Source organism: Cyprinus carpio, chromosome A3, assembly GCF_018340385.1.
Source record: "Cyprinus carpio isolate SPL01 chromosome A3, ASM1834038v1, whole genome shotgun sequence".
Taxonomy (NCBI): Eukaryota; Metazoa; Chordata; class Actinopteri; order Cypriniformes; family Cyprinidae; genus Cyprinus; species Cyprinus carpio.
The window spans coordinates 3232167-3255872 of NC_056574.1; the positions used below are offsets into that span (position 1 = coordinate 3232167).

Consider the following 23706-nt stretch of genomic DNA (forward strand, 5'->3'; position numbering starts at 1 on the left):
AAGTATTGTCTTGCATACTCTAATATACTTAAGGTATTGAGAGTAAAATTAAAGGTGTGCGCAGTATTGTCTTGAAAAAAAGAATTTGTCAGGATGGTTTTACATTAATAATACTGCTGCACTTCTGTGTATGTTGCAGTTTACTTCTAAATATGTTCAAGGTTATTAAATTTAAAGCTGCTGGACATTAAGCTGTACTATGCTCTATTTTTTTAAATACATTTATTTTTATGGTTAACTGCCTAAAAAAACCTGTCTACATATGGTCAAGACAAGTACATAAAATTGCACCTTTGTAAGATATCAGTCAGCATTTGAACTGCTATGTGTGTATTTTGTAGTTTTTCATATGTATCATTACATTATTCAAGCAAGCTCCAAGCCAGTACCTGCATTTAAAGTTGTAATCCGACGAAGATCGCAGCAAACCAGTGTAGTTTACCTGGCCTCGGTCTTGGCTAAGCCTGAGGTTCATCACAGTCTCCTCCATTATGAGTAAATCATAAAAACAAAACCAAGCAATTCTGGCTCCACCCGTCCTATCCTGGCAGGACTGTCCTCTCGTCAGCGCTCTTCTCTCACCGTTGCTATGCGACAGAGCGCTAATCGGAAACACCTGGTGACGGAATAAGGAAATCCTGTGAAGGCGGAGCATCTCACGCACTTCGGAGGACCCTTCGTGCACTTCGGAGGTCTGGTCTTCGAAGTCCGTGGCCTTCGAAGTGTGCACACTCAACTTTGGGACACAGCTGTAGACTCGGCGAGCACGCGCAATTTAAGTCCACGAGACCGAAAGTCCACATGAAGTGCGCCATTTGGGACAGCCGTAAAGGCATTCACTAAATTCCAGGGGTTTCATTACCACGACGTAAAATGGGCGTTTCTGAAGGTCTTGGTAAAACGCCCTCTTTCAAAAAACAAAAAAACAAGAGGTCACCGATCATGCGCAGAATGCCGGTTTTTTTTTTGTTTGTTTTTTAATCCCAGGATCAACTCAGATGGATAATGAAGGAGAAAACAGTCATACATGTAGATATTATATTTTATATCTATTATGTTTTATTGTCTTAAAGTTAAGCTATTTTCGAAAACAAATAAACAACCAAAAAATGTAAAACGTGCCGTAACGTTAGTACTCTACTTATGTTTTACTGTAAGTTTTACTACAAACCAAACATGGTTATTGACGTCCATGGTAATCACAAAAATAATCATGGGTTTGATAAGCCACTCACATTCAGACATGTACGACAGTGCTCCTGTTCACACCTTTCACTCCTCAAATATTTTATTATCGATCTCTTTCTCTGTAGTGTGACAGTCCACTCTTCAGGATGGACTCTTCACTCTTCAAGTGATGGTTTGGGAGATAATACCTCAGAAGATCCTGTAAGCCCTGAAGCAACCAGTCCTTCAAACATTATCAAATATCTTATGTTCTTTCTGTGTTAATTCAATTTAGGATGGAATTATGAATAATTACAAGAGTTTTCTTTACAAGCAGTGGGCTTTGGAAAAGTACTGAGATGAATAAAATCTGAGGTTTAACTGCAGACTTGTCTTGTGTGATAGAAGTCATGAAAGAATGGATGTGAAGTCAGTAAGCTTATTAAAGTGAAATGGGTATATCATAACTGAATAGTATATTGTGAACATGGAACGATCAGGACAGGGATCTGAAGCCATAACTGTATTAATGTAATTTGACATGAAACACCTGAGATCTGGACAGATATCTGAAGTTATAACAGTGTTAATGTAATTTTAACAGTATGAATGTAATTTGACACGAAACACCCTCGATCGCGGAAAGGTTACGTTAAGTTGTAACAGTATGAATATAATATGAAAAACACCCATGACCTCGGAGAAGTAACGCTATTTGAAGCAATTTTAGCAAACGGCTTTCCTCCCAATCTGCGCATGATCGTTGACCTATGCAAATTATCAAATAGGCCACGCCTGCCCGATGACGCAATATCGGTTAAGCTGTTCTGAAATCTCTGGAAAAAAGTGCTAGCCCAGGTGTAAAAGATATCTATGGACTTTTAAGATAATCAGTAAGCTGTTTTTATTGTTGACGTTTTATTTTTATTTTTTTTATATCTAAGTGTAAGTGAAAGAATCATAATTATAATAATAATAATAATAATAAAAACCTTTAGATATTGCTCGTCACAAACTCCGCCCACACAGGTTTCTTCCTGCTTTCATGAAACCTCGACATGCAGGTATCTAATTTACTTTAAAGACACTCTTTGTGGTCCATAGTTTAATAAGTGAATATGATATACGACACAATATTATGATTTAAGTTTTATTAAGAGTTTAATTGTAACCGTATGGGTCGCAGAAATGGTTGGTTTCACTTTCATGTGTCAGTCAGAGAAACGATCACACAATCTAAAATCAATCAGTTGTTATAAAGTGTAATGCTTTTGCAACTGATGCATTTTGCATTCATTTTTATTAAAATTGTGCACGTTGCTAAACAAATCTCTCAAAAAGCCCTTGTTTTGGCATTAAATCGTATATTTAGTGTGTGTTAATAAGGTTAAATCAATGTAATATCTGACAGGATGACTGAAGAGACAGACGTCAGGAGTCAGAGAAGATGATGATCAGCTGATGACTTAAGAAAGAACAGAACATCAACATGTCCAGCAGAGAAAGCCGAGGTGAGACTTTCATCTAACAATCATATCAATAGCTGAATCAACATCAGAGTCAGTCATCTCTTTTAAAGAGCTTTAAAAGAAAATGCATTTGAAAAATGTGGAGATATACAGGTTTACAGAATGTCTTCAGCTGATCTGCTTAATGAATAAAAGTAGATCATGTAAAGAACATCTGAAATTCAGTTAGAAGAGCTGAAATTAATCTGTCCTTTTGTAAGATGAACAGCGGATTTATGTAGTTTTTCATTAAGATGTTTTACTCAATTACAATTATCTAACCAAAAATGTACTTAAGTACAATGAAATGGGGGGAATTTTTACTTCGAGTATTTAAAATAAAAGGGATAATTTAGGGATATTTAATTATTCATTGCCAGTCAAGTTTCTGTGGATGTTTTTGAAATAATACATATATTATTCATGTAACCAGAAATCATTAAAATACTAAGTACTGTTCTTAATATATGTGATGAAACACTGAAAATGTTTTCTTTCGGATCGAAAGACCAGTATATACCAGTGTTGGTGTTCTTAAACCATTTCATAAAAGATTATATAACATTGAAGTTTGTTTAGGTCTCACATTTTTGCTATTTAAAAAAAAAAAGAAAAAAAAAGCATGGAATGAAAAAGACAGCATTTACATTTACATTTAATAATTTTGAAGATGCTTTTATCCAAAGCGACTTACAATTGGGATACATAAAGTGAAAACAGACACAGGAAGTGCTTGTAATACCAAGTTTTAGACATTGTTCAAATAAGTACAAGTTAGAAAAAGTTTTTTTTTTTTTTTTTCACGATGTAGCCAAGTAGTTTCGAAAGAGATTCGTTTTCAGCTGTCGCTTGAAAGTAGTCAGGGATACAGCATTCCGGATTGGGGTTGTAAGATTATTCCACCAGCTAGGAATGGTGAAGGAGAATGTTCTGGAAAGTGATTTTGAGCCTCTCTGTGATGGTACCACTAGAAGCCACTCACTAGCGGATCTCAGACTTCTGGAGGGGATGTAGATTCGTAATAGTGAGTGGAAGTAGGCGGGTGCTGAGTCTGTGGCTGTCCTATATGCAAGCATCAAGGTCTTGAACTTGATGCGAGCCACAACCGGTAGCCAGTGCAAGGAGATAAAGAGAGGTGTAGCATGCGCTCTTTTGGGTTTGTTGAAGACAAGTCATGCCGCTGCATTCTGAATCATTTGTAGAGGTTTGATTGTGCTTGATGGAAGTCCAGCCAGAAGAGCATTGCAGTAGTCCAGCCTAGAAATGACAAGGGCCTGGACAAGAAGTTGTGCAGCATGCTCCGTTAGAAAGGGCCTGATCTTTCTGATGTTGTGCAATGCAGACCTGCAAGATCGAGCAGTCTTTGCAGTGTGGTCTTTGAAGGTCAGCTGGTCATCAAAGATTACACCAATATTTCTGATCGAAGTTGATGGGGTAATTGTAGACAAACCTAGCTGGATGGAGAAATCATGCTGTATAGTTGGAGTGGCAGGGAAGACAAGAAGCTCAGTCTTTGCCAGGTTGAGCTGTAGGTGATGTTCTTTCATCCATGCCGAGATGTCCGCCAGGCAGCCTGAGATCCATGCAGCTACTGTTGGATCATCCAGTTGAAATGAAAGATAAGCTGTGTGTCATCAGTATAGCAATGGTAGGAGAAGCCATGTGCCTGTATGATGGGACTCAGTGATGTAGTGTATATGGAGAAGAGGAGGGGTCCAAGAACTGATCCCTGAGGAACCCCTGTGACCAGTTGATGTGCTTTGGAGAGCACCACTTCCCAGGCCACCCTGAAAGACCTACCAGTAAGATATTATTCAAACCAACGAAGTGTAATCCCTGTGATGCCCAGTGATGAGAGGGCAGACATGAAGATCTGATGATTGACAGTGCTAAATGCAGCCGATAGATCCAGCAGAATAAGAACGGATTATTTGGAATCAGCTTTTGCAATCTGCAGGGCTTCCGTGACTGACAATAGTGCAGTCTCCGTTGAATGGCCCCTCATGAAACCTGACTGGTTGGGGAAGGTGCCGGTGTGAAGAGACGTGTTGATGATGTGTGTGAGTGCTGGTAAAAGTGTAGGAGAGCTAGCTTGGAGGAGGTATGAGGGGATTGGATCTAGAGTACATGTTGTAGGATGGCTGGCTGGCTATTTCTGCCTCAGTGAGAGAACAGAAGGAGAAGATGGGAGTTTTAGCAGTGGGTGTGGTTGGTTTGAAGTCCTGTGTGTTTGCGGCTAAGAACTGACTACTTATCGTTCTGGTTTTGTCTGTGAAGAATGTGGCGCAATCATCAGCTGTTATAGAAGCGGTGGGAGGTGGTGGAGGGGGACAGAGGAGAGAATTGAATTTGTGTTTTTCATTTCTACAGCTGTTGTTCACGGTACTGCTCAGAGGAGAAGACGGAGCAAAGAAAGACCACCCAACCGTAAGTCTAGAGAAGAATATCGATGACTATAATGATCAATATGCAACAAATGTGGGCAGTTTTGCTCAATCTAAAACACAAATGTGAAATGTAGTCCTGCTGTAGTGTACTATCTGTGATAGTAGAATGCTACAGTTCTTGAAGTTGTAACATTACTCGTGTGTTTCAGTGAGTGATCTGAGGATTGTTCTTCTGGGGAAGAGTGTGTCAGAAAACAGTCTGGTAGGAAACTTCATCTTAGGACGAGCAGCGTTTGACAGTGAAGCTCCTCCAGATGTTGTAGAGAGAGTCGGAGGAAGACTGAAGGACAGACACCTGATGGTCATCAACAGCCCTCAGCTGCTCCAGACGAACATCTCAGATCATCAGATCACACACACAGTGAGAGAGTGTGTGTTTCTGTCTGATCCAGGACCCCATGTGATCGTGCTGCTCCTCAGATATGAGCAGTGTTCAGCAGAAGATCAGGAGTGTGTGGAGAAGGTGCTGCTCTCTTTCTCTGAGCAGGTTTATCAACACACCATGGTGCTCAGCACACAAGAGCCCAATGAAACCAATGACATCTTACAGAAAATCATTCAGAAATGTGCAAACAGACATTTCAGTCTTCAGAGGAGCAGCTCTCCTGATGATCTCCTGCAGATGTTTGAGGACATTGTGCAAATGAATGATGGACATCACCTGGAGTGTGCTGAAGCTGCACAGTATTTCACAGTGAAACAACAGACCACAGGAAGACGTGAGTGTGATGATATTTGATGTTTCAATTAAATTCAAGTTTATTTGTATAGTGCTTTCTACGATACAGATTGTTGCAAAGCAACTTTACAGAAAATTAAGTTTCTACAATATTTAGTTGTAGCTTATCAGTGGAGAATGTCCGTTTATGTACATATGGCAGAAATGTGCGGAAAAATCAATCAATGAAATGTTTCTAGTGATAACTGAACATGTTTTAGTCTTCTTCTTCTGTCAGTTTCAGAGGCTATGAACCTGAATCTGGTCGTGTGCGGGAGTGACGGGATATTAAAATCCTCCGTATCAGAGCGGATCCTGCAGCAGACAGATGTGGAGCTTCATGGTCATCTGATGAATCTGGTGGAGCTTCCAGCTCTGACTCGGCTCTCAGAGGAGGAAGTGATGCGTCAGACTCTCAGCTGTGTGTCTCTCTGTGATCCTGGAGTTCATGTTTTCCTCCTCATTGTTCCTGATGCTCCACTCAATAATGAAGACAAAGCAGAAATGGAAGAAATCCAGAGGATCTTCAGCTCAAGAATCAACAAACACATCATGATCCTCATAATGCAGGACTCAGAGCATCAGACAGAAGAACTCAGTGAAGAAACACAGTCTGTCGTTGAGAGTTTCGGAGGACGACATAATTTCTTTGGTCCCAAAACACAAGTGTCCACATTGATGAAGAACATTGAGCAGATGCTGGAAGAAAACAGAGGAGGCTTTTTCTCTACAGAGACATTTCTGGAGGCACAGATGAAAAAACTGCTGCAATTTGAAGCGATGAAGAAGAAAATTAATTCACTAGAGACACATTTACTGTCACAAGGTAATGAGCAGAAAATCTATTTGAGCTTTAAACTATGGAGATAGATATATATATTTTTTTTTTTAGTTTTAATCATTTGTATTTTATACATTTGTATTTTTAAACAGCAGAACTGTGACATTGAACATTCTTAAGTTAAAAAAATAAAAATTCAAACATTCCAGAAACAAGGTCAAAGAATGTTCAGATTATTAGAACATTCAAAATTAAATTTTTATCCCCAATCACATAACTACTACAACTCTCTGGATCTTAAACTGGAAGTTTTACTGTAATTTTCTAATCTTTTTAATAATCTTTTTACAATCTAAACCTAAACATTTTTTTTTTCAGCTAGGATGCATGAATATGATCATTTATAAAAGTAAAAGTATCTAATGTCTGGCGGAAGCCACTCATCATCTAACTGTAGGCATGGGGTGAGTTTCACCAAAGTTTATTAAACTGTTTTAAACATGGAAAAGGTCCCACATTTATACTTTGAATTGGCATACATATATCAAAGAACATATTTGACTCATGAAAATAATGAAACTGGTGAAAACCCCCTGTAGATCCCCCCGCAGATCTTGTCATTTGAGTTAATTAAGATGTTTTCTTAAATTTCTATATGATTTGTTCTGTTTTAATTTTCAGTTTCAAGAGAAAACACAGATGATGAACTGAGGATTGTGCTGCTGGGAAAAACTGGAGTTGGGAAAAGTGCAACTGGAAACACCATCTTAGGAAGAGATGCTTTTAAGGCAGAAGCATCTTTTGAATCAGTGACTAAAGAGAGTCAGAGAGAATCATCTGAAATCAACGGTCGACGTGTTACTGTGATCGACACTCCAGGACTGTTTGATACTGAACTGAGTAATGAGGAGATCCAGAGAGAAATCAGACACTGCATCTCCATGATCCTGCCTGGACCACATGTGTTTCTCTTACTGATACCACTGGGACGATTCACTAAACATGAGGAAGCATCAGTGGAGATCATCCAAGAGACGTTTGGTGAGAAATCTTTAATGTTCACCATGGTGCTCTTCACCAGAGGAGACGATCTGAAAAACAAAAGCATTGAACAGTGTTTGGGAAAACCTGGATCTCCTCTGATGAAGCTGATTGAAGCGTGTGGAAACAAATTCCATGTGTTCAATAATAATCAGACTGAAGACCGAACACAGGTGACCAATCTACTGCAGAAGATAGACAACATGCTGAAAGAGAACGGAGGGAGTTTCTATTCGTGTAAGATGTTCAGAGAGATGGAGAGAGAAAAACAAGAACAACAGATGAAGATACTGATGGACAGAGTCAGAGAAAGAGAAGAAGAGATGAAGAAAGAACGAGAGACATTTAAACATGAAACTGAGCAACTGAAGCAAAAAAAAAAGAAACTTCAGATCAAATACAACACAGAAACAGAACGACTGATGAACAGAATAGAAAATGAGAGGAAAAAAAGAGAAGAAGAGTTTAATGAAAGAGAAGAACGATACAAAACACTAATGAAAGAAAAAGAAGAGAGTGAGGAAAAGATGTGTGAGGAGATAAAGAGAGAAAGAGAGGAATGGGAGAAACAAAAACTAGAGGAAAAGATGAGAAGAGAAGAAGAGGATGAGAAAAGAAGAGAGGAAGAACAGAGAGTTTGGTATGAATTTAATCAGAAATCGGCACAAGAGAGAGAGAAAATGGAAAGAGAGAAAGAAGATGTTGAATCTAAATATGAAGCAGAAGAAAACAAGATGAAGATCCGGATGGAGAAAATGAACAGAGAACGAGAAGAAGAGATGAAGAAACATGAAGAAGAGAAAGAGAGAATGAAGATGATGATGGAGGAAGAACGACAGAATCAGGACAAAGAGAGAAAGAGAAGGGAAGAAGAATTTAATGAGAGAGAAGAACGATATAAAACACTGATAAAAGACAGAGAGGAAAATGAGAGGAAAATGCTTGAGCAGATGAAACAGGAACGAATGCAGTGGGAGAAACAGAAACAAGATGAAAGACAGAAAAGAGAAGAAGAAAAAATAGAAGAAAAACTGAAATTTCAAAGTCCAGTTAGAGATTACGGAATGAGTAAGTTGAAATGATGGACTTATAATTCTGTCAATATAAATATTACAGTATATTTCTTATTTATGCTTAGTTTTCAGTTCTGTAAAGTGTTCTGGTTAAATTCTGTATTTACAATCACTTACTACATGCTGCTCTTAAACCCAGAAGTCACTTTTATTGTTGAGGGTCTGCTCCGTCTCGCAGTCAGTCAGCTTTTGTCTGATGTTCTAGCCATTGATCACATTAGTGACAAAGGATTTTCATTCATTCATTCATCTTTCTACTCACAGTACTTGCAAACATTTCACACAATCTGTCCTGGACATTTTCTGACATGAATAGAAAGTGATATGGTTTCCTTTATCTAGTGTAAGTTAGCATAGTACAGGTGCATCTTAATAAATTAGAATGTTGTGGAAAAGTTAATTTATTTCAGTAATTCAACTCAAATTGTGAAACTTGTGTATTAATTAAATTCAATGCACACAGACTGAAGTAGTTTAGGTCTTTGGTTCTTTTAATTGTGATGATTTTGGCTCACAATTAACAAAAACCCACCAATTCACTCTCTCAACAAATTAGAATATGGTGACATGCCAATCAGCTAATCAACACAAAACACCTGCAAAAGTTTCCAGAGCCTTCAAAATGGTCTCTCAGTTTGGTTCACTAAGATACACAATCATGGGGAAGACTGCTGATCTGACAGTTGTCCAGAAGACAATCATTGACACCCTTCACAAGGAGGGTAAGCCACAAACATTCATTGCCAAAGAAGCTTGCTGTTCACAGAGTGCTGTATCCAAGCAGGTTAACAGAAGGTTGAGTGGAAGGAAAAAGTGTGAAAGAAAAAGTTGCACAACCAACCGAGTGAACCGCAGCCTTATGAGGATTGTCAAGCCAAAATCGATTCAAGAATTTGAGTGAACTTCACAAGGAATGGACTGAGGCTGGGGTCAAGGCATCAAGAGCCACCACACACAGGCGTGTCAAGAAATTTGCTGAACCACAGACAACATCAGAGGCGTCTTACCTGGGCTAAGAAGAAGAAGAACTGGACTGTTGCCCAGTGGTCCAAAGTCCTCTTTTCAGATGAGAGCAAGTTTTGTATTTCATTTGGAAACCAAGGTCCTAGAGTCTGGAGGAAGGGTGGAGAAGCTCAGAGCCCAAGTTGCTTGAAGTCCAGTGTTAAGTTTCCACAGTCTGTGATGATTTGTGGTGCAGTGTCATCTGCTGGTGTTGCTCCATTGTGTTTTTTGAAAACCAAAGTCACTGCACCCATTTACCAAGAAATTTTGGAGCGCTTCATGATCCTTCTGCTGACCAGTTTTTTGAAGATGCTGATTTCGTTTTCCAGCAGGATTTGGCACCTGCCCACACTGCCAAAAGCACCAAAAGTTGGTTAAATGACCATGGTGTTGGTGTGCTTGACTGGCCGGCAAACTCACCAGACCTGAACCCCATAGAGAATCTAAGCTTCCATACCACCTCAGCAGTGCCACAAACTGATCACCTCCATGCCACGCCAAATTGAGGCAGTAATTAAAGCAAAAGGAGCCCCTACCAAGTATTGAGTACATGTACAGTAAATGAACATACTTTCCAGAAGGCCAACAATTCACTAATTTTTTTTTTTTTATTGGTCTTATGAAGTATTCTAATTTTTTGGGATAGTGAATTGGTGGGTTTTTGTTAAATGTGAGACAAAATCATCACAATTAAAAGAACCAAAGACTTAAACTACTTCAGTCTGTGTGCATTTCATTTATTTAATGCACGAGTTTCACAATTTGAGTTGAATTACTAAAATAAATGAACTTTTCCACGACATTCTAATTTATTGAGATGCACCTGCATGTAAAGTGCATGTTGAAGTAAAATTAGTGATTGTGTGAATTTTTTTTTTCCATACAGTGCGAATAAGACAAAGAGTTCCTGCCAACATCCAGGATACTCCAGTCTCCAGTCTCTCACCCATAAGGATTGTGCTGCTGGGTTGTGGTGGTGGTGGAAAGAGTGCAGCTGGAAACACAATACTGGGACAGAAAGAGTTCAGATCTGAGATAAGTGTGACTGCAGTAACCCGTGAATGTTCAGCTGCTCAGGCCACTGTTTCAGGCAGATCTGTGACTGTAGTTGATACTCCTGAATTCACTTACATCTACGCTGAGCAGTCAGTGACAGAGATAAGGAGAAGTGTTTATTTATCCAGTCCTGGACCTCAAGCTTTTCTCATTGTGTCTCCTCTGAATAGGAGTTTCACTGAACATGAGCAGCAGATTGAGATGTTGTTTGGTCAGGAGGTGTTAAAATACTCCATCATTCTCTTCACTTATGGAGATCTGCTGAAAGGAAAAACCATTGAGGAACTCATCGAGGAGAACGATGTTGTAAGACGTGCAGTACAGCAGTGTGGAGGCAGATTTCATGTCTTCAACAACAGAGATCAGAGTAACAGAGAGCAGGTGAATGATCTGCTGGAAAAGATTGACACAATGATAGAGCAGAATGGAGGAGGATACTACAGGAATCAGATGCTTGAAAATGCTTGGAAATTCAGACGAGAGGAGAAACAAAGACAGTATTGTGTCTGTAGTTGATACTCATGGATTTTTCACAAAAATATTAAAACCTGAAAGTGTTTATTTATCCAGTCCTGGACCGCGTGCGTTTCTCATTGTCTTCAGAGTAAATGACAGGGTCATGGAGATCAGTTAGAAGAGACCATAGAGAACCAGATTGAGGTGAACAGTAATGATATGTCTGAAGATGCTCTGAGATTCAGATTAGATGAAAGAAATAAACAGAGTAAAAATGATAGATGAAAACACACAGACTGAATAAATGATTGCTAAAAGAAAAGAATCCACTTGTGATGTTCTGTGTATGCGCTTTAGCTTTTTTTGTTAACACTTTAGAATAATGATCCGTTGTTAACAAGTAACTATGCATGAAGTAATAGGTAGTATTACATTAACACTTAACTGAATGCTATTAACTAATATAGAAGCAAGATTAACTAAGCAGTAAGTGGGCCTGCTCTCTTATGTTTAATGACATAACAGAAGATGGCTGATTCAAACTCACACCTAATGCATTTTCTATTATATCTAATGTTTCCTCAGTTAATTAAATATATTTTCCTGTAGCTCAAACAGCAGAGGACTCCAGCAACACTGAGGTCATGGGTTCAATTCCCAGTGAATGCAAGAACTGATCAAATGTTCAGCTTGAATGCAATTCAAGTCAGTTCGGAGAAAAACACCTTTCAATGTGATAACTCAGACAAACAAGAAACAAGTTAGAATTTCAAATGAACATAAGTAACTTGGATTGTACATTAATAGTATATGTAATTTTATGATTCAGTGTTGTCCAGTTGTTTTGTACATTGTGATGAACTGTTTACAGAATTGTGATATTCTGTAAATTAATAAAATAATTTTGAATCAATTCATTATTTCACGTTGAGCTATTAATTTATTGGGTAAGTATCAAACAAGAAGGTTCATATGCAGTAAGTCTTTCGGATTTTATATTTTATATTATGACTGGCTAACTGTACACATTATACATCATTTTAGATTCTCTGCTGAGACATTCATTTACTGGTACCTGTGTTTTTCTGTATTTACAGGTTTCATAAAGAAGCTGATATATGTCTGTGAGATGATTAATGAAATATGTGTCACATTAGCGGTGTTATCTTTAGCAGTTTTTTTTTATCATGCAATGGGAAACAGGCTGAATTCCCATCAAATATATTTTTTTATAATAAAGCAGTAACTGTCATGTCTGTATCAACACCAGTCCGGCATCAGAGGACCTCATTACTCCACTACAATCAGATTCAGCACAGCTGTTGCCAGTCTCATTGCACCTACCTGCTCATCAGGTAAAAACTATACAGTATAAAGATTATTATAAACTCTTAGAAAAAAAAAAAGAAGTTAATTGTGGTTCTATAGAGAACCCTTCACTAACCGATTTTGGTAATTTGAACAGTATTTTACTGTAATATGTAGGCTACAATAAGATACTGTAAAATGTGTATACTGTGAACAGTAAAGGATTATGGGAAAATATACGGACACTACTGTATTTATTCACTAACGCAAATCCATTTTAGTGAATTTGCCTGCGAAAAACTGACCAATGGCAAGCAGGGCGTGTCCACAACGGTGGCAACTGCCACCCTAAAAGTGAGCTTTGCCACCCCAAAGCAGAGTAATGGATCGGAGTGGAGTGAGGACAGGAGCAGCCTGATTTTCAATGAAGCAAGGATTTTTTTAAAAGTCAGAGAACGTACAGCTCACGCACACACAGAAACAAAAACTTATTGGCGACACTGCCCTGTGGTTTATTAATAAAGTTGCTTAGAAACAGAAAAGTTATAGTGAATATGCCTTTGTGTTTTTAAAGTATCCCTATTATGGATTTTTGAAAATTACCTTTCATGCACTGTGTAACACAGGTCTAAGTGAATGAAAACATCCTGCAAAGTTTTAAATCTGAAAGTGCACCATGTATAAAGTTATTGTCTCTCAAAAGAAAGTCAACACTGAATCGAGTCATTTTTTAAAACGAATCCCAAGCCGTTTCATGTTGATGTCAACATGAAACATTAGTATATTGCCCGCCCACTTGTTGGTCTTTTTGCCTTGGTCTGAATGGAAATGAAAATGTATTCTTTGCCACTAGGTTCCACTTTTGGATCGTAAAACAGAGGTTTCCCTGGTAAAGCTGTACACATCAGGCATTACAGGCATGATGTAATGAAAATGAGACCAATTGGACAAACACCGCTGATTAGTGTCACGCAAAGGAGGGGTTTAGAAAAATGAAATCGTTGAGCGAATCGTTGAGTCATTGAGAAAATAAGGCAAAAATAAATGCACATTATAAGTGCACAAATGCACATGTGTTTTTTGACCTTGCATGCATGTCAACCTATTGTTGGGGACTCCCAAAACCAAAATATGAACCTTTCATTACCCATAATAGGAGCACTTTACGTAATTAAAACCAATAGCTTCACTATTAGAAAGCATAGACTATAAAAAAATATGGACGACACACCTTCACTCTTCCATTGAAGCAAAGTAATGCCGCCAATGTCCTAATAGGGCACGGACATATTGCGCTGATTTGGGACCTGAGTCCAGTAGCCCCTCACTGCAGAACACAAGATCCAGGGGGCGTGTTTGGATCCACCTCTAGGGGGTGGAGCTCTGGGAGATGAGTAGGTTTAAGGCCGGGACACGCAACCCAACTTAAAAGAACTAGCGACTACGAAAGCCGACGGCGTTCTGTGCATGCGTGAGGGGAATTAACTGTCTATATCAGCAGTTATCAATAGTATATGTTGGTCATTCAAAAGGAGAAACTGAAACAAAGATATACGAGATAAACGCAGATATTCAAAATGGTAAGCAAGCTCTGCTTTGTTACATTTCGTATATCTGTAACGTTGATTAATCTGTGAAGCCTTCATTTACGTGCTTGTTTTCATAACTTTCGCTTTAAAACTCGGGCACTGACTCATTCGCTAAACTGAACATCCAATCAGAGCTCTCATTCGCGCCGACGGCCCCGTTGTTTGGAATGCACCAAACAAACCAACCTGACTGTCAGCTTGGTGTGTCCCGGCCTTTAGGGGTGGAGACGTGTAGGTTTAGGTATATGTAGGTATATATCTTGTGTTTTGCACTGAGGATCATCTCCGAGTCTGCGCAGTAGTGAGTGAAGTCCCGCCCACACTCCTGCAGAGTCGATCACAAGCACAGACCCCTTTTTAATTAGCCTGACTGCTCCAATTTCTGTCTGCTGATTGCCGTACAAGAGGCTTGTGTTAAAATAAGGTAAACACAACTCCAATCTACTTTTGAAGATCCAGAAAAAGTTCCTTGGCACCTCAGAAGAAGCTGTCAATCTCAGCTGTCAATCATGACGTCACATTCCCATTTTTATAGCATCAGGCGAACAAATGATGGCCATTCAGTCAAATTGCAACTTGTTTAGTGACAATAGCCTACTGTATGTGAGCACACAGCCAGACCCACCTGAAAAGTGAACAAATTTATGTGCTGAATTAAAGACAGTAAAAGTGAGTGGGTCAAATATCACATACAATGGTGCAGACGCCCATGATTGTGATATACATCTGTAGTTGCATGGAAAACTAGATTTAGTGTCTATATATTCTAATTCAAAATCTGCTGTATTTTTTTTCCCCTTGAGAAACATTTTGTTGTGAAGCAGCTGTCACTGATTAAATCTGCAGTCAGACAGAGATTGCGACAATCCTTTTTAAATGATGATTAAATTTTGCTGAGGAGAATAAAGGCCACGATGAAAACAAGCGCTGACAGGCTTGAACAGGATGTGTAAAAATGCACTCAAACACCCGACTGTCTCGAGCAGATCGAAAACCGCATTCAAACTGAAATAAAGAAGCACTGTACTGAAAATTCACGTCATGTATGTAATTTTTAGTAGAAGCTGTTAAATGTGAATTAAGTCTGCCATTTGAACATTCATTTAGCACAATTAAATAATAATAATGTCATTTACTGGGCTAATAATGGAACATTTTCCAAATCATCTAGCACAAATATCCTAGTTTTAAAAGAAGAAACTTTCCTGGTTAACTATAAAAGTGTGTCATTTAATAATAATCACAATAATAATTACAAATACAGATATACAAGTCTAAAAATAAACAAAAGGGGTAGAAACAGTTCAGTTCGTCCTGATGGGTGTTTTTACCGTTACTGTACAATTCTGAATAAGCATCTTAAGTCTCTCTCTGTTCTTCAGCTGTTTTTCTTCTTTCTTCTGCTGGTGTTTTCAGTCTTATGGCTGGATTTCTTGAACATCTGAAGACGTTTAAACCTGCTGCTGCATTTGTCTAGCTGTTTGTCCGTCTGTGTCAGGAGCTCTAGAGAGAGAGACACAGTGTTAAAGCAGTAAAAATGATAAGCAACACTGTCTCTGATGAACTGAACTGAAAGTGTTTCTCACCCATCCTCTGGATCACAGCCGTCAGCATCTCGTCCTCCTCCTCCTCCCTGAAGAAGAACACAAACACATACATCAATAACACACGATTATCATGTGACCTCACCCTGCTGATCAGGTGACCTCTGACCTCTTCCTGTCCTGATCCAGGCTGCTGATGATGTCATTCCTCTGCTGGATGATTGACAGCAAGCGTGAACGCAGGCGTGACTGATGACACTTTCCTCTGTCGGCGGAGCTCCAGTCCTGCTGTGAGAATCACACACACACACACACACACACACACACACACACACACACACACACACACACACACATTCACAATCAACTATAAACTACTGACATGTCATCCTCAGATCGGTTAATACCAGATTAAAGCAGAATTCACACTAAACAATATTAATCCACACAAACATGTTCACATGTATAAACTTGATTTATTTAGTTTCTGCTCACCTGGTTTGTTGAAGAGGCATCTGATCTCAAACTCCACATCAACCTGTTGATCCTCCAGACGCTGCTGCTTCACCCTGAAAACACACACACACACACACACACTCTCACACACACATACACACAAACACGCACGCACACTCACGCACACACATACACACACACACAAACACACACACGCACGCACACGCACAAACACACGCGCACACACACACTTCACATTACACACACATTATTCTGTTCAGCATGTATCTGTGTGTGTGTGTGTGTGTGTGTGTGTGTGTGTGTGTATGTGTATGTGTGTGTATGTGTGTGTTACTCACATATACACCAGCTCTGTCTCTGCACACCAACATGCTCTTCTCATGAATCAGAAGGAACCAGTCGACTAGAAGATTCTCTGAAACACATACACACACACACACATCATAACCACACAAACTACGCCTCTGATTCTAAACAAACAAGCTTTAGTCCTGCTGATCTGATGATTATTGATCACTTGAGTTACATCAGAAATAAAACACTAAATCACTTTTCAAATCCACTATTGAACTGTTCATTGTTTTTCTGATTCATGTACATGTCAGTGTTCGCTGGTCATTAAGTACATCCAGTGACTTTTAACTCGCCTGGCAAATGGATTCATGTGATTTAAAAGTCGCATTAAAAAAAGGTGTGAATGAACTCATTTTGTAAATAATTCTGCAACAGATGTTACCGTGTGTGTCTTTTAGCTAATCTGCTAGCATGTCTGTTTACTGCATCTGCAGGTTTGATAGTGTGTCTGTTTTGTCAGATTTTTTTTTTTTAAACATAGCACATCTATGTCATCGCTATGTCTGTTAGCATTAGTCTGTTGTTATGTGAGGAGGTTCAGGTGTTTCTCACCTTCCCTCCTCTACAGTAACTGTTACTGTATGTTTGTCTGTTAGCGTGTCTGTTAGCATAAGCATGTCTGTTGTTATTCTGGTTTCTAACCATCGGTGCATCTCCTCCTCTCTCTCCATCTGCACTCCTCTCCTCTACAGTAGCTGTATGTTTGTCTGTTAGCATTAGCGTGTCTGTTGTTTCTCACCGCTGATACATTTCCTCATCTCTCTCCATCTGCACTCCTCTACTCTACAGTAGCTGTTACTGTAAGTTTGTCTGCTAGCATGTCTGTTAGCATTAGCATGTCTGTTGTTGTTCTGGTATTTCTAACCATCGGTGCATCTCCTCATCTCTCTCTCTTTCTCCACCTGCACTTGTCTCCTCTATAGTAGCTGTTACTGTATGTTTGTCTGTTAGCATTAGCGTCTCTGTTGTTTCTCACCGGTGATACATCTTCTCATCTCTCTCTCCAGCTGCACTCCTCTCCTCTCCAGCTCCAGCAGACACTCCTCCAGCGTCTTCTGCTCCTCACACACCTGCTTCTCTGACACGCGTGTGTGTGTGTTCACCTGAACACACGTTCATTTAATCAATCAGTACAGAGACTCACATCTGATCAGATTCAATCCCTAACCTCATGGAGCAGAAGGTAATGTTGTGTTCGTGATCCTGTGTTTTATTAATGTGTGTTAATATCAAAATCATTTAAGGTTTGGACACATTTCAGGTTAGTTTACATCTAAAAACTGAGTTAAACTGCAGCAGTTGCTGCAAACAGTCCATCGTAAAGCTCTTTTCATATCATGTTTGAAAATATGTTTTTAAATATGATTATACAGAGAAACAGATGCATGTTAATTGAAACCTGAAAGAAATTATGTATTTGACCAAAGTAGTAATTATAATAATAAAAATAATAATAAAATTAAAGTATTTTTCTTATTTGTCTAAGACTGTCTTGTACTATAAATTAAGCTCTCCTTCCATTTATATGAAGTAACAAAGTCTCAATATGAAGTCTAACCTTCCTCTTGATGAGCGGGAAACCATGAACAGGTGCTGCAGCCTGGTGCATGCTGGGAACTGAGGATGAGGTTTGGGGTTTGTGTGCAACTGAGGTTTCACAACTGGAAGGGTTTGTCTTGACAAAGAGAGAATCAGAGAGACAGTCTGATGTTAAAACATACACACACAAGACTGTCACTCTCTCTCTCTCTCTCTCTCTCTCTCTCTCTCTCTCTCACACACACATGCACATGTTTTGTGTATGTTTTGCTGTATGTGTTTCCTATGCCCATATTTGGTAAGTTTTCTGTTCCTTTCCTGATTATCTTGATTTCATCCCAGTTGTTCCCTGTGTAATTTCTATTGATCCCTGGTGTGTCACGTATTTCTATTATCCTGTTCTGTGTATAAATAGTGTTCCCTGTGTTTATGTCAACTCTTTGTGCTACGTAATATGAATAAATTTCTTGGTTTAGTACTCCTGGTCTCCTCGCTCCATGTTCCCGCACAGTAGCAAATCGTGACAGAATACCGGACCAAAACACGATGACTATGACTGAAGACAGGCTTTGGTGTCTGCGGCAGGGCAATCGGGAATTGGAGAGGTATGTACAGGAGTTCCTAGAGCTTATCAAACAGGTGAGCTGGGTCGACTCTGTACTCGTTGTTTGTTTTCAGCTGAGGATGCATGATGACATTATCGGCTGCGATCTTCCCACTAGTAGTTTTCCCCTTATTGAGCTGGCTAATCATGTCCTTTATTTAAATGAGTTAATCTGGAGGTAGCGAAAATTCAGAACAATCCTCATCCAGTCCCTCCCGAAAACCACCGAGCCTCACCAGCTCACCCTTCGCCAGGAACCTCCACATACCCAGCCAAATATTCCAACAACCCATCTCCTCCCAGACCCATCTCTGTCCTCAGCCCAGAAACGCCGGCAGTTCTCGAGTCAAGTCAGCCGGCAGTTAATGCCCCAAAGCTAACTCCAGTGTCCGCTCCTCGTAAGTGCCTTCCTATTATCCTGTTCTGTGTATAAATAGTGTTTCCTGTGTTTGTCAACTCCTTGTGCTACATTTGATTCCTGCGACATGAATAAATTCCTTGGTTTAGTACTCCTCGCTCCGTGTTCCCGTACAGTAGCAAATCGTGACAATGACTCTGAAAGGGGAAATAAAGCTGCACGGTGTTCTCTATTTCAGTTCATTAAAGTGGAGATCCTGGTTCTAGGTCTGAATTTGGGACTCGGGTCTATTCTGGTCTCTGAAGGTCTAGACTCGGATCTGATCTCATGATAACTGGACGATGAATTAGGTGAAGTTTGAGGTTCTTGACCCTCCCTTTCTTTATTGTTTATAGCTGATCATTAGTTGAAATGAGTCACAGACAGTGTGTTTCTCACTGATACTGACAGTTCTGCCGCTAACAGCAGCAACTCTATTCCCAGCCTGGAGATCACATGACTCGTCTAAACTAGAGGAGACTAAATATAAACCAGCTTCACCTAGTGAAAATCCAGTGCTGCTTTGTGTCAGTTCTTCAGAAACAACCTTCATTCAGTACCTCTTCATCATTGGACCCGTCCTCATCTTCAAAAAACACTCAAGAAACAATAAAAAAACAAACAAACTCGGCTGATCATTAGTAAACATGACAAAACTATTGATACCAGTGTATGTAAAACTGGCAACAGTCACACAATACAACATTATTAATTATTAATTGCAAGTGCATGTTGGGAAGAGAGTGGATGGGACTGAACAACAACAGAAAAGTTCAGTTTGAATTCAAATAAATTCATTAATCATTAATTATCACCGAACAGTTGGGTAAGTAGTTTTGTCTTGTTCAATCAGAATGTAGAGCTTAGACTGTCTGTTTAATGATGTTTACACTGTAACAATAGTAAGTGTAATATAGTAACACAGGGATGAAGATTCTAACCGTTGTCAGGGCGATGATCCGGTGATCTGGGGGCAGGGTGAGGAGGTTCCTGAGACTCCGCCCTCATTCTGGGAGCAGGTTTGGGAGGTTCTTGTATGTCAGTCTCTGATGAGGTGAAGACACGTCCATCATTCACCTCGTCTCCTTCTGTCTCACTTCTGTCTCCGTCCGTCTCACTGGTGTGGTTCTGTGAGTGATCGGCGGGCCGGTCGTGTTCAGGAGCAGGTCTGCAGGGATAACTGCACTGCAGTGAACCTGTCTCTCTGTCCAGTGAGAAAGAGATCGGCAGCAGAGCGCGACGACAGAGACTGCATCTGAAACACACCGGGAGACAATCAAGACATGACTAGAGACATATGACTGGTCCTCACTAGTTAAAAATCCTTTTAACCGATTTTATTTAAATCTAATGTTTCCATTAAAATCCTGTGTTTTGCACATACTTTTGTGATGGTTATGTTTAGGGGTTGGGTTAGGCCTTAAAAATATAATTAACCCGATATAAAAACAATAGAAGTCATGAAAGTATATGTGATGTCTTCACTAATAGTGAAACAAACACGTGTGTGAGAGACAGAGAGTGTGTATTTAGAGAGAGAGAGAGAGAGAGAGAGCATGTGTGTTTGTGACAGTGTGTGTGTGTGTGTGTGTGTGTGTGTGCGTGACTGTGTGTTTTACCTGAAGCAGGAGCGGTGATACAGACGTCCCTTCACCAAAACCCTCTAAATGAGATGACACGTGTGACAGACACTACAGACTCTTTTATCTGAAGACCTGATCACACCTGATGAGAACTGAGAGAATGACAGCAGAGAGATTAATTATCAGACAGATGGACAAACAAGTTGATGGGTTGGACAGACCGACGGACAGACTGACTAGTGGACAAATGGACAGACAGACAGGCAGGCAGAAAGACATATGATAGACATATGTAAAAACAGACAGAGAGAAAGACAGACAGACAGACAAGCAGGCAACTGGAGAGACAGACAGATAGACAGACGGCTAGACAGAGAGACAGACTGATGGGAAGACAGACAGAGAGAAAGACAGACACACAGCAGGAGAGATAGACAGACAGGCAGATAGACAAAAAGACACACACACACACACACACACACACACACACACACACACACACACACAGAAAGACAGATAGATAGATACCCGAGAGTGTGTCTGGTCTTGCGCTTTGGTGCTGCTGGATTCATTGTTCACAGGAATCTTCTGACTGACTGATCAAATACAGAGATTTTCAGTTAATAAAATGACACATTTCAGCTCTAACGAATAATGATGAACATGTGAGATCTTTAATGGTTGATGGTCCATCATGATCAGTACCATGAGAGTGTCCTCTTAAGACACAGTAGAGCTGAGAGACGTAAGTGATGATGGACAGATGATCCGGCTCCTCCACAGACACCAGCTCATCCGGATCTAAAAGAGCAGGAATTCCCAGCTCACGCTCCGCAACATCAAACGCCTGATGAAGAGGAATAAAGGACAAGAGCTGGACAAACTACTCAACCATAACACACATCACAGGTACAGGCTTCTCTGAGATCTCAGATGGTTTATTGCTATTTCTAAGAATAAATAAAGCTCTTATGAGTATTTAACTGAACAGATTCATCATCTCACATGTGATGGTTCAACATTTTTAAAGTCCAGCTGATGTCTACAGAAACTCACCAGACGCATGTTCTCGTAGACATTGTGTTTGGACAGTGAGTGAAAATCTCTGCCGAGAGAAACAAACGGAGAGATGAAGATACATCAGATACATGCAGAACACATCTGGACATGAGAAGAAACTGAGGCGGAAGACGAGTTTCTACACAGACCAGAAAACATTGCTGATGTATACATTTAAATAAGAGCAAGAGTTTTCAAACTGGGGCTGGAGGAGTGTGTTTGGATGTCAGCCAGCCAGCCAGCCAACCTATCTATCTATCTATCTATCTATCTATCTATCTATCTATCTATCTATCTATCTATCTATCTATCTATCTATCTATCTATCTATCTATCTATCTATCAATTAGGACTGTGAAAGTTTAAAATATGCACCTAAGATAATATTTCATATGTTTCGCTATGATTAAATCACACTCACATACATGACATTTGATACAATTTCATTCCATTATTTCACCATTGCTTCATTCTGCAGATAAATCAAGCAGGTATTAAAATAGACAAAATAACTTTTAACATTGTTGTAAGTGTATTAGTTTTACTACTGAACTAGTTTTGTCTCATATCCTGCAGCATATAATGTTTCAAGACTCAGGGCTGACTCTTACAGTAGATCGGGTCTGTGTCTGTGGATGATCGCACAGAAAGCCAGTCCATCTGTGAATGAAGAGCTCATGTCTGTGACCAGAACATCAGAGTAACCTTCACAAACATCTCGACACCAGTCCCGAAGAGCTTTCAGTGAACACATGACCGAAAACAACAACAAAAACTCTTATTTACTGCTTCAGTCACTCCGGTTAAAGCGTCGTTCACGCGAGGACGCGCTCTTCAGACCGGAACAGAATATAACTGGACGCGGAATGAGGAATCAGTCTCGCCTCTGTTCATCGGTCTCGTAGTGATTTTCCAGTTCCGTTGCCTTCACACAGCTGCAAAATCTTTCTCTTTTATGAATGTGTATAATACTCCATCAGATCGCAAACCCGTTCAGAATGCGCGTTTAAAATTTCAGTGTCGCGGTCCGTCGTTCTGTTGCTTTGAACTTTTTGATCAGATCAGACCGACGATCGCGTTCACAGAAAACACCAGAGCAAACAAATATACAGATCCAAGAACTTGCGCTTTAAATACAGATGAGCTAATGTTCTCATGAAACACTTTACCAGAACACATCTGGAAACAAAATAATATCCAAACACAAACACTGCTGCATGAGACTGAAGTCTGAAAAGATGAATATAATATTATAATCATTGTAATCATTTGCAGGTAATTTCAGGCCCACAGCGCCTCCTTCCGGAGAGAAGCAGCGTCGCATGACGCAAAAGTGAAAGTGAAAGTAAATGTTTTTTTTTTCTTCTTTTTTTAATAACAGTGGAAACTTAAAAATACGCCGTAATTTTTGATCATAAAGGTAAGCGTATACATCATTCGGAACTGCTAAGGGTCTACTTGGCACTTCACCGACATGATAAATATATCTATAGAATGCTTTAAATGACAAAATAATTCAAATCTGGCCTAATGGTTAGAGATTCGGACTCTTAATCCAAAGATTGTAGGTGGGGGAGTGAATGTACAGCGCTCTCTCCACCCTCAATACCACGACTGAGGTGCCCTTGAGCGAGGCACTGAACCCCCAACTGCTCCCCGGGCGCCGCAGCATAAATGATACCCACTGCTCCGGGTGTGTGTTCACGGTGTGTGTGTGTTCACTGCTCTGTGTGTGTGCACTTTGGATGAGTTAAATGCAGAGCACGAATTCTGAGTAATGGTCACTATACTTGGCTGTATGTCACGTCACTTTCATTATGTAAACTGTAAAGATGCATTTCCAAGCATTAGCCTATACCTTAAATAAAACAGATTGTGAATAGTTACGATTCACACAACATTATTTACTTCAGAAAAATCAACAATAGGGCTTGAGCCCATAACGTTTGTGGGGCCGCAGAAGTTTATTGCATATGGGCCCTGGGACTGTGGTCATAAGGCTT

The 23706-nt window shown here is 39.8% G+C and overlaps 2 protein-coding genes across 3 annotated transcripts; one reads left to right on the plus strand and one right to left on the minus strand.

Annotated features, from left to right (window-relative positions):
* The first annotated feature begins 1603 nt into the window (after window positions 1-1603).
* Window positions 1604-12074, plus strand: LOC109110766 (GTPase IMAP family member 8-like). 2 transcript variants are annotated; one of them, XM_042715960.1, is made up of 7 exons: window positions 1604-2231; window positions 2579-2678; window positions 5046-5102; window positions 5272-5841; window positions 6079-6666; window positions 7303-8730; window positions 10624-12074. In XM_042715960.1, exons 2-7 carry the CDS (start codon window positions 2657-2659, stop codon window positions 11307-11309), a joined length of 3351 nt encoding a protein of 1116 aa, XP_042571894.1. In that variant the 5' UTR covers window positions 1604-2231; window positions 2579-2656; the 3' UTR covers window positions 11310-12074. The 2 variants fall into 2 exon arrangements, with proteins under 2 accessions (XP_042571894.1, XP_042571897.1); XM_042715963.1 differs by lacking the exon at window positions 5046-5102 and having other exon boundaries at window positions 1721-2231.
* A 3281-nt stretch (window positions 12075-15355) lies between these two features.
* On the minus strand, window positions 15356-22457 carry LOC122135580 (MICAL-like protein 1). Its single transcript, XM_042715361.1, is given in 15 exon segments — window positions 15356-15649; window positions 15733-15779; window positions 15860-15980; window positions 16186-16259; window positions 16506-16520; window positions 16522-16582; window positions 17498-17624; window positions 18080-18196; window positions 19622-19647; window positions 20003-20316; window positions 20681-20724; window positions 21173-21240; window positions 21350-21491; window positions 21701-21749; window positions 22315-22457. Coding segments are annotated over 15 exon segments (1473 nt in total). The 3' UTR covers window positions 15356-15524.
* Window positions 22458-23706: the final 1249 nt, after the last annotated feature.

Coding starts and splice junctions, on each gene's coding strand:
- LOC109110766 (XM_042715960.1), top strand. CDS start 2,657: ATGTCCAGCAGAGAAAGCCGAG. Junction 5,103..5,271: donor CAAAGAAAGACCACCCAACC/GTAAGTCTAGAG, acceptor CGTGTGTTTCAG/TGAGTGATCTGAGGATTGTT. Junction 6,667..7,302: donor GACACATTTACTGTCACAAG/GTAATGAGCAGA, acceptor TTTAATTTTCAG/TTTCAAGAGAAAACACAGAT.